At 49.6% G+C, this 20,395-nt stretch overlaps 1 protein-coding gene across 1 annotated transcript in view; it reads left to right on the plus strand.

The window, feature by feature from the left end:
* Positions 1-6,169: 6,169 nt before the first annotated feature.
* STX4 (syntaxin 4) overlaps positions 6,170-20,395 on the plus strand; it is a 40,968-nt gene continuing 26,742 nt past the window's right edge. The window contains exons 1-5 of the mRNA XM_082260959.1: positions 6,170-6,274; positions 12,887-12,976; positions 14,292-14,391; positions 17,594-17,668; positions 18,420-18,487. Coding sequence (XP_082117085.1) covers positions 6,191-6,274; positions 12,887-12,976; positions 14,292-14,391; positions 17,594-17,668; positions 18,420-18,487 — 417 coding nt within the window. The 5' untranslated portion in view covers positions 6,170-6,190. The remainder of the gene's footprint in view (positions 6,275-12,886; positions 12,977-14,291; positions 14,392-17,593; positions 17,669-18,419; positions 18,488-20,395) is intronic.

The raw sequence follows: 20,395 nt of genomic DNA on the forward strand, positions 1-20,395 counted from the left end.
ATAGAGGAGAGGAGATCTGTGGAATATAGAGGAGAGGAGATCTATGGAATATAATGGAGAGGAGATCTGTGGAATATAGAGGAGAGGAGATCTGTGGAATATAGAGGAGAGGAGATCTGTGGAATATAGAGGAGAGGAGATCTATGGAATATAATGGAGAGGAGATCTGTGGAATATAATGGAGAGGAGATCTGTGGAATATAATGGAGAGGAGATCTGTGGAATATAATGGAGAGGAGATCTATGGAATATAGAGGAGAGGAGATCTGTGGAATATAATGGAGAGGAGATCTGTGGAATATAGAGGAGAGGAGATCTATGGAATATAGAGGAGAGGAGATCTGTGGAATATAATGGAGAGGAGATCTGTGGAATATAGAGGAGAGGAGATCTGTGGAATATAATGGAGAGGAGATCTGTGGAATATAGAGGAGAGGAGATCTGTGGAATATAGAGGAGAGGAGATCTGTGGAATATAGAGGAGAGGAGATCTATGGAATATAGAGGAGAGGAGATCTGTGGAATATAGAGGAGAGGAGATCTGTGGAATATAGAGGAGAGGAGATCTGTGGAATATAATGGAGAGGAGATCTGTGGACTATAATAGAGAGGAGATCTGTGGAATATAATGGAGAGGAGATCTGTGGACTATAGAGGAGAGGAGATCTGTGGAATATAGAGGAGAGGAGATCTGTGGAATATAATAGAGAGGAGATCTGTGGAATATAGAGGAGAGGAGATCTGTGGAATATAATAGAGAGGAGATCTGTGGAATATAATGGAGAGGAGATCTGTGGAATATAGAGGAGAGGAGATCTGTGGACTATAGAGGAGAGGAGATCTGTGGACTATAGAGGAGAGGAGATCTGTGGAATATAGAGGAGAGGAGATCTATGGAATATAATGGAGAGGAGATCTGTGGAATATAATGGAGAGGAGATCTGTGGAATATAGAGGAGAGGAGATCTGTGGAATATAATGGAGAGGAGATCTGTGGAATATAATAGAGGAGAGGAGATCTGTGGAATATAGAGGAGAGGAGATCTATGGAATATAATGGAGAGGAGATCTGTGGAATATAGAGGAGAGGAGATCTGTGGAATATAGAGGAGAGGAGATCTGTGGAATATAGAGGAGAGGAGATCTATGGAATATAATGGAGAGGAGATCTGTGGAATATAGAGGAGAGGAGATCTGTGGAATATAGAGGAGAGGAGATCTGTGGAATATAGAGGAGAGGAGATCTGTGGAATATAAAGGAGATCTGTGGAATATAATGGAGAGGAGATCTGTGGAATATAGAGGAGAGGAGATCTGTGGAATATAGAGGAGAGGAGATATGTGGAATATAGAGGAGAGGAGATCTGTGGAATATAAAGGAGATCTGTGGAATATAATGGAGAGGAGATCTGTGGAATATAGAGGAGAGGAGATCTGTGGAATATAGAGGAGAGGAGATATGTGGAATATAGAGGAGAGGAGATCTGTGGAATATAGAGGAGAGGAGATATGTGGAATATAGAGGAGAGGAGATCTGTGGAATATAGAGGAGAGGAGATCTGTGGAATATAGAGGAGAGGAGATCTGTGGAATATAGAGGAGAGGAGATCTGTGGAATATAAAGGAGAGGAGATCTGTGGAATATAGAGGAGAGGAGATCTGTGGAATATAAAGGAGAGGAGATCTGTGGAATATAGAGGAGAGGAGATCTGTGGAATATTATGGAGAGGAGATCTGTGGAATATAGAGGAGAGGAGATCTGTGGAATATAATGGAGAGGAGATCTGTGGAATATAAAGGAGAGGAGATCTGTAGAATATAATGGAGAGGAGATCTGTGGAATATAATAGAGGAGATCTATGGAATATAATGGAGAGGAGATTTGTGGAATATAAAGGAGAGGAGATCTGTGGAATATTATGGAGAGGAGATCTGTGGAATATAATAGAGAGGAGATCTGTGGAATATAGAGGAGAGGAGATCTGTGGAATATAATGGAGAGGAGATCTGTGGAATATAGAGGAGAGGAGATCTGTGGAATATAATGGAGAGGAGATCTGTGGAATATAGAGGAGAGGAGATCTGTGGAATATAGAGGAGAGGAGATCTGTGGAATATAATGGAGAGGAGATCTGTGGAATATAAAGGAGAGGAGATCTGTGGAATATAATGTAGAGGAGATCTGTGGAATATAATGGAGAGGAGATCTGTGGAATATAAAGGAGAGGAGATCTGTGGAATATAGAGGAGAGGAGATCTGTGGAATATAATAGAGAGGAGATCTGTGGAATATAATGGAGAGGAGATCTGTGGAATATAATAGAGAGGAGATCTGTGGAATATAGAGGAGAGGAGATCTGTGGAATATAATGGAGAGGAGATCTGTGGAATATAATGGAGAGGAGATCTGTGGAATATAATGGAGAGGAGATCTATGGAATATAGAGGAGAGGAGATCTGTGGAATATAATGGAGAGGAGATCTGTGGAATATAGAGGAGAGGAGATCTATGGAATATAGAGGAGAGGAGATCTGTGGAATATAATGGAGAGGAGATCTGTGGAATATAGAGGAGAGGAGATCTGTGGAATATAATGGAGAGGAGATCTGTGGAATATAGAGGAGAGGAGATCTGTGGAATATAGAGGAGAGGAGATCTGTGGAATATAGAGGAGAGGAGATCTATGGAATATAGAGGAGAGGAGATCTGTGGAATATAGAGGAGAGGAGATCTGTGGAATATAGAGGAGAGGAGATCTGTGGAATATAATGGAGAGGAGATCTGTGGACTATAATAGAGAGGAGATCTGTGGAATATAATGGAGAGGAGATCTGTGGACTATAGAGGAGAGGAGATCTGTGGAATATAGAGGAGAGGAGATCTGTGGAATATAATAGAGAGGAGATCTGTGGAATATAGAGGAGAGGAGATCTGTGGAATATAATGGAGAGGAGATCTGTGGAATATAATGGAGAGGAGATCTGTGGAATATAGAGGAGAGGAGATCTGTGGACTATAGAGGAGAGGAGATCTGTGGAATATAGAGGAGAGGAGATCTATGGAATATAATGGAGAGGAGATCTGTGGAATATAATGGAGAGGAGATCTGTGGAATATAGAGGAGAGGAGATCTGTGGAATATAATGGAGAGGAGATCTGTGGAATATAATAGAGGAGAGGAGATCTGTGGAATATAGAGGAGAGGAGATCTATGGAATATAATGGAGAGGAGATCTGTGGAATATAGAGGAGAGGAGATCTGTGGAATATAGAGGAGAGGAGATCTGTGGAATATAGAGGAGAGGAGATCTATGGAATATAATGGAGAGGAGATCTGTGGAATATAGAGGAGAGGAGATCTGTGGAATATAGAGGAGAGGAGATCTGTGGAATATAAAGGAGATCTGTGGAATATAATGGAGAGGAGATCTGTGGAATATAGAGGAGAGGAGATCTGTGGAATATAGAGGAGAGGAGATATGTGGAATATAGAGGAGAGGAGATCTGTGGAATATAAAGGAGATCTGTGGAATATAATGGAGAGGAGATCTGTGGAATATAGAGGAGAGGAGATCTGTGGAATATAGAGGAGAGGAGATATGTGGAATATAGAGGAGAGGAGATCTGTGGAATATAGAGGAGAGGAGATATGTGGAATATAGAGGAGAGGAGATCTGTGGAATATAGAGGAGAGGAGATCTGTGGAATATAGAGGAGAGGAGATCTGTGGAATATAGAGGAGAGGAGATCTGTGGAATATAAAGGAGAGGAGATCTGTGGAATATAGAGGAGAGGAGATCTGTGGAATATAAAGGAGAGGAGATCTGTGGAATATAGAGGAGAGGAGATCTGTGGAATATTATGGAGAGGAGATCTGTGGAATATAGAGGAGAGGAGATCTGTGGAATATAATGGAGAGGAGATCTGTGGAATATAAAGGAGAGGAGATCTGTAGAATATAATGGAGAGGAGATCTGTGGAATATAATAGAGGAGATCTATGGAATATAATGGAGAGGAGATTTGTGGAATATAAAGGAGAGGAGATCTGTGGAATATTATGGAGAGGAGATCTGTGGAATATAATAGAGAGGAGATCTGTGGAATATAGAGGAGAGGAGATCTGTGGAATATAATGGAGAGGAGATCTGTGGAATATAGAGGAGAGGAGATCTGTGGAATATAATGGAGAGGAGATCTGTGGAATATAGAGGAGAGGAGATCTGTGGAATATAGAGGAGAGGAGATCTGTGGAATATAATGGAGAGGAGATCTGTGGAATATAAAGGAGAGGAGATCTGTGGAATATAATGTAGAGGAGATCTGTGGAATATAATGGAGAGGAGATCTGTGGAATATAAAGGAGAGGAGATCTGTGGAATATAATGTAGAGGAGATCTGTGGAATATAATAGAGAGGAGATCTGTGGAATATAATAGAGAGGAGATCTGTGGAATATAATAGAGAGGAGATCTGTGGAATATAGAGGAGAGGAGATCTGTGGAATATAGAGGAGAGGAGATCGAGAGGAGATCTGTGGAATATAATGGAGAGGAGATCTGTGGAATATAGAGGAGAGGAGATCTGTGGAATATAGAGGAGAGGAGATCTGTGGAATATAATGTAGAGGAGATCTGTGGAATATAATGGAGAGGAGATCTGTGGAATATAGAGGAGAGGAGATCTGTGGAATATAATGGAGAGGAGATCTGTGGAATATAATGGAGAGGAGATCTGTGGAATATAATAGAGAGGAGATCTGTGGAATATAGAGGAGAGGAGATCTGTGGAATATAATGGAGAGGAGATCTGTGGAATATAGAGGAGAGGAGATCTGTGGAATATAGAGGAGAGGAGATCTGTGGAATATAATGGAGAGGAGATCTGTGGAATATAATGGAGAGGAGATCTGTGGAATATAATGGAGAGGAGATCTGTGGAATATAATAGAGAGGAGATCTGTGGAATATAGAGGAGAGGAGATCTGTGGAATATAATGGAGAGGAGATCTGTGGAATATAGAGGAGAGGAGATCTGTGGAATATAATGGAGAGGAGATCTGTGGAATATAGAGGAGAGGAGATCTGTGGAATATAGAGGAGAGGAGATCTGTGGAATATAATGGAGAGGAGATCTGTGGAATATAAAGGAGAGGAGATCTGTGGAATATAATGTAGAGGAGATCTGTGGAATATAATGGAGAGGAGATCTGTGGAATATAAAGGAGAGGAGATCTGTGGAATATAATGTAGAGGAGATCTGTGGAATATAATAGAGAGGAGATCTGTGGAATATAATAGAGAGGAGATCTGTGGAATATAATAGAGAGGAGATCTGTGGAATATAGAGGAGAGGAGATCTGTGGAATATAGAGGAGAGGAGATCGAGAGGAGATCTGTGGAATATAATGGAGAGGAGATCTGTGGAATATAGAGGAGAGGAGATCTGTGGAATATAGAGGAGAGGAGATCTGTGGAATATAATGTAGAGGAGATCTGTGGAATATAATGGAGAGGAGATCTGTGGAATATAGAGGAGAGGAGATCTGTGGAATATAATGGAGAGGAGATCTGTGGAATATAATGGAGAGGAGATCTGTGGAATATAATAGAGAGGAGATCTGTGGAATATAGAGGAGAGGAGATCTGTGGAATATAATGGAGAGGAGATCTGTGGAATATAGAGGAGAGGAGATCTGTGGAATATAGAGGAGAGGAGATCTGTGGAATATAATGGAGAGGAGATCTGTGGAATATAATGGAGAGGAGATCTGTGGAATATAATGGAGAGGAGATCTGTGGAATATAATAGAGAGGAGATCTGTGGAATATAGAGGAGAGGAGATCTGTGGAATATAATGGAGAGGAGATCTGTGGAATATAGAGGAGAGGAGATCTGTGGAATATAATGGAGAGGAGATCTGTGGAATATAGAGGAGAGGAGATCTGTGGAATATAGAGGAGAGGAGATCTGTGGAATATAATGGAGAGGAGATCTGTGGAATAGAGAGGAGAGGAGATCCATGGATATGATTGTACAGGATGTGACCTTCCTCCACCCTCCTCCTCTCTACACCCAGCACCCCCTCCTTCCCATCCGCAGCGGCGTCCGCTATCCCAGCATGCAGCGCTCCACCCCCTTCTTGTCTCCTCTCTATGGTACGGGCAGGGTGTACTGGGCGGGGTCGCGCATGCGCAGTGAGCGCGGGAGAAGTTCTGAGAAAGAGCTACATTGTATCTGCAGGATGAGGGACCGCAGCAAGGAGCTGGGCTGTGTGAGTGACGTCACGAGGGAGGGAACTACAGGGCCCAGCATGGACTGTCAGGGGCCCATATATGATTTGTATAGAGAGGGTGTATGGGGGGTTTTCAGTGCAGACTCAGAGTTCACACAGTGACAGCACTGGGGGGTGGGGGGACTTCCCTGACTTCCTTCCAGCCAGGGACACAGGGATTATTTATATAGAGGGGGGTCACCATGGCAGATATAAGACTTAAATAGTGACATCACTGGGGGGACTACAGGGGCCCATCCTATCCATATAACCAGGGACATGTTTATTATTATATATGGGGGGGTCTGGGGGTCACCATTGCATATTCAATTCACTCAGTGACATCACTGGGGGGACTACAGGGTCCAGCATGGACTCCAGGGGCCCATCCTATCCCATCCCTTTACCAAGGTGGGGGGGATGAATCATCCCCCCCAGCCAGGGTCATGTATGGGATTTATATTTAGGTGGTGGGGGGAGGGGTGCTGATCCTTCATTGCGGACGGAAGGCTCGGTTCACAGAGCTCGTTCTGATTGGATGGGACATGGGAATGTTGGCCGAACGATCGGCCGTCTTTTGTCCGTTGCTGTCCTGTCGGCTGAAAAGAGCAAAAGACTGCACACGAATTTTGTCGGCCAACAACAGCCGACTGCAGAAGTGATGTCATGTGATGGTTAACTTTCCGTGTGTTTTTTCTTCTCTGAGCATGCCCAGTCTTGATAATCGGCTGTCTGTCGGCCGAATTCTGTACTGACTGGCGAACAATCGGCCGTTCTGGTGACGGCCAACAAAAATTTTAAAGCCTGCACACCCGATTCTGTTCGGCCGAAAAGTCGCAGTCGGTTGTCGGAAGCATCATACTAACAAGCCGACAATCGGCCGATCGTTCGGCAGCCGAATATTTACGGCCGACATTCGCTACGTGTGTACGGGGCTTTAGGAATAATATAGGGCCAGATGCAACCCTTTTGCTTACTTTTTTTTGGCCCTTGGGGCACTATTTTCATTCACTAATGCCAACAATGGGATATTCCTAACCCCTCCCCCTCACTGACCCCAATGAAGTGGCAAATTTCTTCCCAACGACACCAAAGATGGAGCACAGCTCCGCCCACTGACCCCCGATGATGGGGGGGGGCCCAATTCCGCCCACTGACCCAGACAATGGGGGGGCCCAATTCCTCCCACTGACCCCGAAGATGGGGGGAGCCCAATTCCTCCCACTGACCCCGAAGATGGGGGGGCCCAATTCCTCCCACTGACCCCGACGATGGGGGGAGCCCAATTCCTCCCACTGACCCCGAAGATGGGGGGGCCCAATTCCTCCCACTGACGCAGAAGATGGGGGGGCCCCAATACCTCCCACTGACGCCGACGATGGGGGGGCCCCAATACCTCCCACTGACGCAGACGATGGGGGGGCCCAATTCCTCGCACTGACCCTGATGATGGGGGGGGGGGCCCAATTCCTCGCACTGACCCCGACGATGGGGGGGGGGCCAATTCCTCGCACTGACCCCGATGATGGGGGGGGGGGCCCAATTCCTCGCACTGACCCCGACGATGGGGGGGGGGGCCCCAATTCCTCGCGCTGACCCCGACGATGGGGGGGGGGGCCCAATTCCTCGCACTGACCCCGACGATGGGGGGGGCCCAATTCCTCCCACTGATCCCGACGATGGGGGGGGTCCAATTCCTCCCACTGATCCCGACGATGGGGGGGGGGCCCAATTCCTCCCACTGACCCCCAACGATAGTTACATAGTTACATAGATTGCGAGGTCGAAAAAAAGACATCAGTCCATCCAGTTCAACCTATGATGTGTGTGTGCGCGTGGGTGCTGTTAACTGTACATTGTATACCCCTGTATGTTGTACGTTGTATACCCCTGTATGTTGTACATTGTATACCCCTGTATGTTGTACATTGTATACCCCTGTATGTTGTACATTGTATACCCCTGTATGTTGTACATTGTATACCCCTGTATGTTGTACGTTGTATACCCCTGTATGTTGTACGTTGTATACCCCTGTATGTTGTACGTTGTATACCCCTGTATGTTGTACGTTGTATACCCCTGTATGTTGTACGTTGTATACCCCTGTATGTTGTACGTTGTATACCCCTGTATGTTGTACGTTGTATACCCCTGTATGTTGTACATTGTATACCCCTGTATGTTGTACATTGTATACCCCCTGTATGTTGTACATTGTATACCCCCTGTATGTTGTACATTGTATACCCCTGTATGTTGTACGTTGTATACCCCTGTATGTTGTACGTTGTATACCCCTGTATGTTGTACGTTGTATACCCCTGTATGTTGTGGTCTTTAACGTGCCCATCTAATAGTTTTTTGAAACTATCGATGCTCCCTGCTGATACCACTGCTTGTGGAAGAGAATTCCACATCCTTACCGCTCTGACAGTGAAGAACCCCCTACGTATTTTAAGGTTAAACCGCCTTTCCTCTAGTTTTAGTGAGTGGCCACGTGTCTTATTGTATCTCCTTTCTCTGAATAGTTTGTTCCTTATGCTAGGGTCACCAGTACAGTATTTGTACATTGATATCATATCCCCCCTCAATCGTCTCTTCTCCAGAGAGAATAGGTTCAATGCTTGTAGTCTTTCCTCATAGCCGATGTCCTCCATTCCCCTAATTATTTTTGTTGCCCTTCTCTGGACTTTCTCCAGTTCCAGCACATCCTTCCTGAGGACCGGTGCCCAGAACTGGACAGCATACTCCAGATGTGGCCGGACCAGAGTCTTGTAAAGAGGGAGAATAATCTCTTTATTTCTGGAGTGAATCCCCTTTTTTATACAACCCAGTATTCTGTTGGCTTTGCTTGCAGCGACTTGGCATTGCATGCCACTGCCAAGCCTGTTGTCTACTAGGACCCACCGGGCCTTTTCCATCCTAGACTCACCCAGAGGTTCCCCCCCTAGTGAGTAGCTTGCTTTCTGATTTCTGGCCCCCAAGTGCATTACTTTACATTTTTCAACATTAAACCTCATCTGCCATGTAGTTGCCCACCCCATTATTTTGTTCAGGTCCGCTTGTAAGGTTTCCACATCCTGCATAGAAGATATTGGCATGCTTAGTTTAGTATCATCTGCAAATACTGAGATTGTTCTAGATATCCCCTCCTCCAGATCATTTATGAATAAATTAAACAGGATTGGCCCCAGGACAGAACCCTGGGGGACCCCACTTTCCAAACCCGCCCAATCTGAGTACTCCCCATTAATCACCACCCTCTGGACTCTCCCCTGGAGCCAGTTCTCTATCCAGGTACTCACCTTATGGTCCATACCTACCTTCCTTAGTTTGTACAGTAAGCGTTTGTGGGGAACGGTGTCAAAGGCCTTTGCAAAGTCCAGATACACCACATCCACCGGCTTACCTTTATCTAGGTGGCAGCTCACTTCATCGTAGAAGGTTAATAGATTGGTTTGGCAAGAACGATTTTTCATGAATCCATGCTGATTACTACTAATAATACCGTTTTCATTACTAAAGTCTTGTATGTGGTCCCAACTCCTCCCACTGACCCCAACGATGGGGGGGGGCCCAACTCCTCCCACTGACCCCAACGATGGGGGGGGCCCAACTCCTCGCACTGACCCCAACGATGGGGGGGGCCCAACTCCTCGCACTGACCCCAACGAAGGGGGGGCCCAACTCCTCGCAGTGACCCCAACGAAGGGGGGGGCCCAACTCCTCGCAGTGACCCCAACGAAGGGGGGGGGCCCAACTCCTTGCACTGACCCCAACGATGGGGGGGGCCCAACTCCTCGCACTGACCCCAACGATGGGGGGGGCGGGCCCAACTCCTCGCACTGACCCCAACAATGGGGGGGGGGGGCGGGCCCAACTCCTCGCACTGACCCCAACGATGGGGGGGGGGGGCGGGCCCAACTCCTCGCACTGACCCCAACGATGGGGGGGGCCCAACTCCTCGCACTGACCCCAACGATGGGGGGGCCCAACTCCTCGCAGTGACCCCAATGATGGGGGGGGGGCGGTCCCAATCCCTCGCACTGACCCCAACGATGGGGGGGGGCGGGCCCAACTCCTCGCACTGACCCCAACGATGGGGGGGGGGGGCGGGCCCAACTCCTCGCACTGACCCCAACGATGGGGGGGGGGGGGCCCAACTCCTCGCACTGACACCAACGATGGGGGGGCCCAACTCCTCGCACTGACCCCAACGATGGGGGGGGCCCAACTCCTCGCACTGACCCCAATGATGGGGGGGGGGGCGGTCCCAATCCCTCGCACTGACCCCAACGATGGGGGGGGGCCCAACTCCTCGCACTGACCCCAACGATGGGGGGGGGGCCCAACTCCTCGCACTGACCCCAACGATGGGGGGGGCCCAACTCCTCTCACTGACCCCAACGATGGGGGGGGGCCCAACTCCTCTCACTGACCCCAACGATGGGGGGGGGCCCAACTCCTCTCACTGACCCCAACGATGGGGGGGGGCCCAACTCCTCGCACTGACCCCAACGATGGGGGGGGGGGGCCCAACTCCTCGCACTGACCCCAACGATGGGGGGGGGGCCCAACTCCTCGCACTGACCCCAACGATGGGGGGGGCCCAACTCCTCGCACTGACCCCAACGATGGGGGGGGGGCCCAACTCCTCGCACTGACCCCATCGATGGGGGGGCCCAACTCCTCGCACTGACCCCAACGATGGTGGGGGGCCCAACTCCTCGCACTGACCCCAACGATGGTGGGGAGCCCAACTCCTCGCACTGACCCCAACGATGGTGGGGGGCCCAACTACTCGCACTGACCCCAACGATGGTGGGGGGCCCAACTACTCGCACTGACCCCAACGATGGGGGGGGGGGCCCAACTCCTCGCACTGACCCCAACGATGGGGGGGGGGGGGCCCAACTCCTCGCACTGACCCCAACGATGGGGGGGGCCCAACTCCTCGCACTGACCCCAACGATGGGGGGGCCCAACTCCTCGCAGTGACCCCAATGATGGGGGGGGGGCGGTCCCAATCCCTCGCACTGACCCCAACGATGGGGGGGGGCCCAACTCCTCGCACTGACCCCAACGATGGGGGGGGGGCCCAACTCCTCGCACTGACCCCAAAGATGGGGGGGGCCCAACTCCTCTCACTGACCCCAACGATGGGGGGGGGGCCCAACTCCTCTCACTGACCCCAACGATGGGGGGGGCCCAACTCCTCTCACTGACCCCAACGATGGGGGGGGGGCCCAACTCCTCGCACTGACCCCAACGATGGGGGGGGGGGCCCAACTCCTCGCACTGACCCCAACGATGGGGGGGGGGCCCAACTCCTCTCACTGACCCCAACGATGGGGGGGGCCCAACTCCTCGCACTGACCCCAACGATGGGGGGGGGGCCCAACTCCTCGCACTGACCCCATCGATGGGGGGGCCCAACTCCTCGCACTGACCCCAACGATGGTGGGGGGCCCAACTCCTCGCACTGACCCCAACGATGGTGGGGAGCCCAACTCCTCGCACTGACCCCAACGATGGTGGGGGGCCCAACTCCTCGCACTGACCCCAACGATGGTGGGGGGCCCAACTCCTCGCACTGACCCCAACGATGGTGGGGGGCCCAACTACTCGCACTGACCCCAACGATGGTGGGGGGCCCAACTACTCGCACTGACCCCAACGATGGGGGGGGGGCCCAACTCCTCGCACTGACCCCAACGATGGGGGGGGGCCCAACTCCTCGCACTGACCCCAACGATGGGGGGGGGGGGCCCAACTCCTCGCACTGACCCCAACGATGGGGGGGGGGGCCCAACTCCTCGCACTGACCCCAACGATGGTGGGGGGCCCAACTCCTCGCACTGACCCCAACGATGGTGGGGGGCCCAACTCCTCGCACTGACCCCAACGATGGGGGGGGCCCAACTCCTCGCACTGACCCCAACGATGGGGGGGGGGCCCAACTCCTCGCACTGACCCCATCGATGGGGGGGCCCAACTCCTCGCACTGACCCCAACGATGGTGGGGGGCCCAACTCCTCGCACTGACCCCAACGATGGTGGGGAGCCCAACTCCTCGCACTGACCCCAACGATGGTGGGGGGCCCAACTACTCGCACTGACCCCAACGATGGGGGGGGGCCCAACTCCTTGCACTGACCCCAATGATGGGGCATTGTTTATTCCCACTGACATCGGGACCTTTCCTGCTCCCAATGTCCACAATCCGACCCCCCTTAAAGTGATATTAAAGTTTTTTTTTTGTTTTTTAGATCAGACAGGGGCTTAGATTGGAGGCCTCTTTGGCTGAAAATGACAGGAGGGTTTATTTCCACTTTAAATTAGCCATGTGTGTCTTGCTGGCGGTGAAACAGACCATAGCAAGAGCTTGGAAACAGAAGTTCGTTCCCTTATCCATTGATCGACCAGCATGTAGGATTTCTAGCATGCGATTATTACCAGCGGCTATAGCCACTATAAATAATCAGCTCCCTCCCATCCAATGACACCATTGACCTGGTTGATCACTGGGCTGCAGCAATGCTTTTCCATGCTGGGCTGGGTGCGGATTTGGGCTGTCATATTAATGGCCGCTTATTTTTCCTTCTGCAGGCTGAAAGCGATTCGGAGCCGGATGAACACAAGGTGTTAGTGGAGCCCACGGAGAACGATGAAGAGCTTGACCGGAAGTTCTTTGAAACGGTAACACTAGTGGGCGCTATGGAGGGGGGGGGGCAGCCAGTGTTCAGTTTCCGGAGGCACAGGGTGGGCAGGTAAAAATGATAGCAAGGTCTGTTAGTGGCATGATTGTTGGCAGCTAAAACAAAACGAAATCCGTGAACACAGATGCAATATATCGCAGCTTACCAGTCATTAGACGTGGTGGTGGTGGCATTTATTTATATTTTTTCAGGCTAGTGCATAAATATCAGTTGATCCCCCCCAGTAATGCTGTGTTATTTTCACTTATTGTGAGCTGAACTGGAAGCAAAAACAATGTTATCTTTCTTGTGCAAACCACCAGTCTTACCACCCCAATGTAATGGGGATAGAGAAAGGAAGACATGTTTAATGTCCAGTCTGTGTGACAACCATGGACATGGGTTTGGGTTTAGATGTGCGTTACCTTTTCAATTTAGTGCTTTCTAGGCTTCAATATATATTTATGTAGTGAAACATGGGTGGAGCATGGTCATTAAGGGGTGGGGAATATTGCTTGTGAAACATGAGTGGAGCATGGTCATAAGGGGGCGGGGAATATTATTGGTGGAGTATGTTCCTAAGGGGGCGGGGAATATTGTTGGTGAAACATGGGTGGAGCATGGTCATAAGGGGGCGGAGAATATTGTTAGTAAAACATGGGTGGAGCATGGTCATAAGGGGGCGGAGAATATTGTTGGTGAAACATGGATTGAGCATGGTCATAAGGGGGCGGGGAATATTGCTTGTGAAGCATGGTCATTAGGGGGCAGAGAATATTGCTTATGAAACGGGTGGAGCATGGTCATAAGGGGGCGGGGAATATTGCTTGTGAAACATGGGTGAAGCATGGTCATTAGGGGGCGGAGAATATTGTTAGTGAAACATGGGTGGAGCATGGTCATAAGGGGGCGGGGAATATTGCTAGTGAAACATGGGTGGAGCATGGTCATTAGGGGGCGGGGGAATATTGTTAGTGAAACATGGGTGGAGCATGGTCATAAGGGGGCGGGGAATATTGCTAGTAAAACATGGGTGGAGCATGGTCATAAGGGGTTGGGGAATATTTCTTGTGAAGCATGGTCATTAGGGGGGCAGAGAATATTGCTTATGAAACATGGGTGGAGCATGGTCATAAGGGGGCGGGGAATATTGTTGGTGAAGCATGGTCATAAGGGGGTGGGGAATATTGTTAGTGACATTTGGCTGTAGCATTATATTAAGGAGGCGGGTCAAATGGAGGAGGAGTCACATAATTCTGTAGTGTGCATTATGTGATCTTGGTAGTAGATGATGAATGATCAATGTCAATCCTCAGACGAAGCAGATTCGGGAGTCCCTACAACTTCTCAGGAGTAAAGTGAAAGATCTAGAGTCCAATCAGACGACCGTTCTCAGCCAGCCGCTTCCAGAGGACAGTAAGTGTCTGCTCCACCTGCTATTTTTTTAAATTGACTGCTCAGCCCACCCTCGTAATTTATGCTCATTTTTAGTTACTGCTCTGCTTACCCAATACCAACTGATCTGCCCTTTCCGGTGACTAGAGCACCCATCTATTGGATGCTTCACCCATCTAGTGACCCAACAATGTTTATTCTGCCCATCTCATGACTGCAGTGTTCTTATACTGACTGCAGCATTCTTCTACGTGGTGATTTCTCCCAGTGTCTGCAGCACTCTTCCATTAACTGTGCTATCCTCCCAGCCACTAAAGCACTTCCATCGGCTGTCCTATCCTCCCAGCCACTACAGCACTTCCATTGGCTGTCCTATCCTCCCAGCCACTACAGCACTTCCATTGGCTGTCCTATCCTCCCAGCCACTACAGCACTTCCATTGGCTGTCCTATCCTCCCAGCCACTACAGCACTTCCATTGGATGTCCTATCCTCCCAGCCACTACAGCACTTCCATTGGATGTCCTATCCTCCCAGCCACTACAGCACTTCCATTGGCTGTCCTATCCTCCCAGCCACTACAGCACTTCCATTGGCTGTCCTATCCTCCCAGACACTACAGCACTTCCATTGGATGTCCTATCCTCCCAGCCACTACAGCACTTCCATTGGCTTTCCTATCCTCCCAGACACTACAGCACTCCCATTGGATGTCCTATCCTCCCAGCCACTACAGCACTTCCATTGGCTGTCCTATCCTCCCAGCCACTACAGCACTTCCATTGGCTGTCCTATCCTCCCAGCCACTACAGCACTTCCATTGGATGTGCTATCCTCCCAGCCACTACAGCACTTCCATTTGCTGTCCTATCCTCCCAGCCACTACAGCACTTCCATTGGCTGTCCTATCCTCCCAGCCACTACAGCACTTCCATTGGCTGTCCTATCCTCCCAGCCACTACAGCACTTCCATTGGATGTCCTATCCTCCCAGCCACTACAGCACTTCCATTGGATGTGCTATCCTCCCAGCCACTACAGCACTTCCATTGGCTGTCCTATCTTCCCAGCCACTACAGCACTTCCATTGGATGTCCTATCTTCCCAGCCACTACAGCACTTCCATTGGATGTCCTATCTCCCCAGCCACTACAGCACTTCCATTGGATGTCCTATCTTCCCAGCCACTACAGCACTTCCATTGGATGTCCTATCCTCCTAGCCACTACAGCACTTCCATTGGCTTTCCTATCTTCCCAGCCACTACAGCACTTCCATTGGCTTTCCTATCCTCCCAGCCACTACAGCACTTCCATTGGCTGTCCTATCCTCCCAGCCACTACAGCACTTCCATTGGCTGTCCTATCCTCCCAGCCACTACAGCACTTCCATTGGATGTGCTATCCTCCCAGCCACTACAGCACTTCCATTGGATGTGCTATCCTCCCAGCCACTACAGCACTTCCATTGGATGTGCTATCCTCCCAGCCACTACAGCACTTCCATTGGCTGTCCTATCTTCCCAGCCACTACAGCACTTCCATTGGCTGTCCTATCTTCCCAGCCACTACAGCACTTCCATTGGCTGTCCTATCTTCCCAGCCACTACAGCACTTCCATTGGCTGTCCTATCTTCCCAGCCACTACAGCACTTCCATTGGATGTCCTATCTTCCCAGCCACTACAGCACTTCCATGGGATGTCCTATCCTCCTAGCCACTACAGCACTTCCATTGGCTTTCCTATCTTCCCAGCCACTACAGCACTTCCATTGGCTTTCCTATCTTCCCAGCCACTACAGCACTTCCATTGGCTTTCCTATCCTCCCAGCCACTACAGCACTTCCATTGGCTTTCCTATCCTCCCAGCCACTACAGCACTTCCATTGGCTTTCCTATCTTCCCAGCCACTACAGCACTTCCATTGGCTTTCCTATCTTCCCAGCCACTACAGCACTTCCATTGGCTTTCCTATCTTCCCAGCCACTACAGCACTTCCATTGGATGTCCTATCTTCCCAGCCACTACAGCACTTCCATTGGATGTCCTATCCTCCTAGCCATTACAGCACTTACATTGGCTTTCCTATCTTCCCAGCCACTACAGCACTTCCGTTGGCTTTCCTATCCTCCCAGCCACTACAGCACTTCCATTAGCTTTCCTATCTTCCCAGCCACTACAGCACTTCCATTGGATGTGCTATCCTCCCAGCCACTACAGCACTTCCATTGGATGTGCTATCCTCCCAGCCACTACAGCACTTCCATTGGATGTCCTATCCTCCCAGCCACTACAGCACTTCCATTGGCTGTCCTATCCTCCCAGCCACTACAGCACTTCCATTGGCTGTCCTATCCTCCCAGCCACTACAGCACTTCCATTGGCTGTCCTATCCTCCCAGCCACTACAGCACTTCCATTGGCTGTCCTATCCTCCCAGCCACTACAGCACTTCCATTGGCTGTCCTATCTTCCCAGCCACTCCAGCACTTCCATTGGCTTTCTTATCCTCCCAGCCACTACAGCACTTCCATTGGATGTGCTATCCTCCCAGCTACTACAGCACTTCCATTGGATGTGCTATCCTCCCAGCCACTACAGCACTTCCATTGGCTGTCCTATCCTCCCAGCCACTACAGCACTTCCATTGGCTGTCCTATCCTCCCAGCCACTACAGCACTTCCATTGGCTGTCCTATTCCCCGGTGTCAGCAGTACTCTTCTATTGACTGTCATTTACGCTCCCTCACCTTCCCAAATGATTGCAAAATGCTTGTACTGACTAATCTGTCTGTTTGATGACTGAAGTATTCTCATACTGACTATCCCATCCACCCAGTGACTACAACACTCTCTTGTTTAGACTGTTCTGTCCATCCATTGGCAGCAGCAATCTTTCATTGTCTGTCGATTATGTCTCTTGACTGTATAGTGCTTGTACCACTATCTACTGCTAATCCAGTGACTGGATCAAAGTAACCTAAACTGATCGACCCCATCCAGGGACTTAAGGCATTCTTACACTAACTATTCCACCCACCCTGAAACTGGTGTTCTCATGCAGGCTGTTCTGCCCATCCGGTTATCACAATGTTTTCCTACTAACCAGTTTATTTATGATTGCACTTCAATAATACCAGCCAATATTGCAGCTGCCAATATCTGGTATCTTATACTGCTACATCTGCCGGTAATATGGTCTGCATAATGGCTCTGTCTGTCTTTCAGGTATGAAGAAAGATTTACAGTCTCTGAGAGAAGAGATCAAAGTTTTGTCAAAAGAGATTCGTGGGAAATTGCAGAGTAAGTGAACGGTCTCGGTCTTGTTGAATTCATCATTTACTCCTGTTGTGTGTATGTCTGACTCCTGTCTGTCCACTTTGGCATGGCCAGCATGGCTCCTGTGTGTCCCCATTAGGGCGCTGTGACTGATCATACTATCCCTGTTTGCATCCCTTGTCTTTTTGCTTATGGTTTGTCTAGCAGTAGCTTGCTAATGTCTCCTGGCTGTTCACTTTTAGGTCGGATGTACAGAATCTCAAGTTGACCTTTCATTGCTATATACAGTGTATGTGTCTTTGTTTTGTGAAGCACTGCCCCCTATTTGTTAAGCCACACCCTTTTTTACAGCAGCATTAGGGCATGCAAAAATCAGTGGCCACTGCCACATCCGTACAGGAGAAGTCTAGGTATGGGGCCACCTACACCCTCTCAGTAGGATCATCTGTCTTTATATCTGCTGCAGTGTCCTAGATGCCTGGGCAGTTAGTTAGTGTCTGTCTGTCCAGCTGACCTCTGGCTTCTTTCTGTGTGCCCATTTAAACTCATCTTGATTCTCTTATCTTGCTTTTTAACTTTTTATCTGCTGGCATTCGAGGGTGTAAGATGGTCCAGTGGTAAGTTTCTAATCCTCTTCCACCCAGTAATCCTAGTATTCTGGTTTAGTATGTGTATGTCTCTGAACTGCAGGATCTAGTCCTTAGACCATCGTCTGTCCCCCCAACCACCCTCTTGGGGTTGTTTTTGTATCTCATAGAGTTCTTCTTTATTGTAGAAATCGAGGTAAAAGATGACGATGAAGAAGTGAGAGGGTCAGTTCACAAGCGGATGAAGAAGACGCAGGTATCGGCCACTTGTAGAGGGATATATGTGTTTAGGGATGAGAGGGAGGGAGGAAGGAATGGCGAAAGATTGGAGTGACAGAATGGATGGTGAGAGAGCAGGGAGGGAGGGATGATGGCGAGGGAGAGATGATAGTGAGAGTGGAGGGAGGGAAGGATAATGGTGAGAAAGGAAATAAGGAGGAACGATGGCGAGAGGGAGGGGAGGAGGAACGATGGCGAGAGGGAGGGGAGGAGGAACGATGGCGAGAGGGAGGGGAGGAGGAATGAGGGCGAGAGGGAGGGGAGGAGGAACGATGGCGAGAGGGAGGGGAGGAGGAACGATGGCGAGAGGGAGGGGAGGAGGAACGATGGCGAGAGGGAGGGGAGGAGGAACGATGGCGAGAGGGAGGGGAGGAGGAATGAGGGCGAGAGGGAGGGGAGGAGGAATGAGGGCGAGAGGGAGGGGAGGAGGAATGAGGGCGAGAGGGAGGGGAGGAGGAATGAGGGCGAGAGGGAGGGGAGGAGGAATGAGGGCGAGAGGGAGGGGAGGAGGAATGAGGGCGAGAGGGAGGGGAGGAAGAATGAGGGCGAGAGGGAGGGGAGGATAAATGATGGTGAAAAGAAAGAATAAAGGCAAGGGGAGGATGAATGATAGCCAGGGTAGGAGGAATGATGGCGAGATTTGAGGAAGGGAAAGATGATGACTATAGAAAAGGTAGGGAAGGATTAGGACAGAGAGGAGGGAAAAGGAATGATCAGGAGAGCGGAGGAAGGGAAAGATGATGGCGATAGAAGAGGGATGGATTACGGCGAGAGAGGAGGAAGGGAGGGATGGTGAGAAAGGAGGTGTGGGGTGGTGTCTCAAGGGGGGGGGGGGGCAGAGGGAGGGATGGTTCTGAGTGACCGGAGTCACTAAGCTGCACTATGCAATAAAAATAGAGGAGATATCAAAAAAACTTATAACTGGAGCTTATATGTATGAGGTGCTAAGGGGGTATGACCATACATTAACACAGAAAAACCTGAATTAATCCTCTGCACACTACAATACACCCTTGCATATTACTTTTATAAGTACTATTGCACAATTTGAACATTGAATATACTGTATATCATTTACATTTAATACATTCATCTTTGTTCTAGACGAGGAACCATCCGACACAAACTCTCAAAACAACGAATAACTAATATTACCCCAATAACCTGGTTGACGCTGTTTACCACTTATCCATTCCTCTCCGTAGCCTTATCCATTCCTCTCCGTAGCCTTATCCATTCCTCTCCGTAGCCTTATCCATTCCTCTCCGTAGCCTTATCCATTCCTCCCCATAGCCTTATCCATACCTCCCCATAGCCTTATCCATTCCTCTCCGTAGCCTTCTCCATACCTCTCCATAGCCTTATCCATTCCTCTCCATAGCCTTATCCATTCCTCTCCATAGCCTTATCCATTCCTCTCCATAGCCTTATCCATACCTCCCCATAGCCTTATCCATACCTCTCCATAGCCTTATCCATTCCTCTCCATAGCCTTATCCATACCTCCCCATAGCCTTATCCATTCCTCTCCGTAGCCTTCTCCATACCTCTCCATAGCCTTCTCCATTCCTCTCCATAGCCTTATCCATACCTCCCCATAGCCTTATCCATACCTCTCCATAGCCTTATCCATTCCTCTCCATAGCCTTATCCATACCTCCCCATAGCCTTATCCATTCCTCTCCGTAGCCTTCTCCATACCTCTCCATAGCCTTCTCCATTCCTCTCCATAGCCTTATCCATACCTCCCCATAGCCTTATCCATACCTCTCCATAGCCTTATCCATTCCTCTCCATAGCCTTATCCATACCTCCCCATAGCCTTATCCATTCCTCTCCGTAGCCTTCTCCATACCTCTCCATAGCCTTATCCATTCCTCTCCGT

Source organism: Pelophylax lessonae (assembly GCF_965119305.1).
Source record: "Pelophylax lessonae genome assembly, chromosome: 6".
In the NCBI taxonomy this organism is placed as follows: domain Eukaryota; kingdom Metazoa; phylum Chordata; class Amphibia; order Anura; family Ranidae; genus Pelophylax; species Pelophylax lessonae.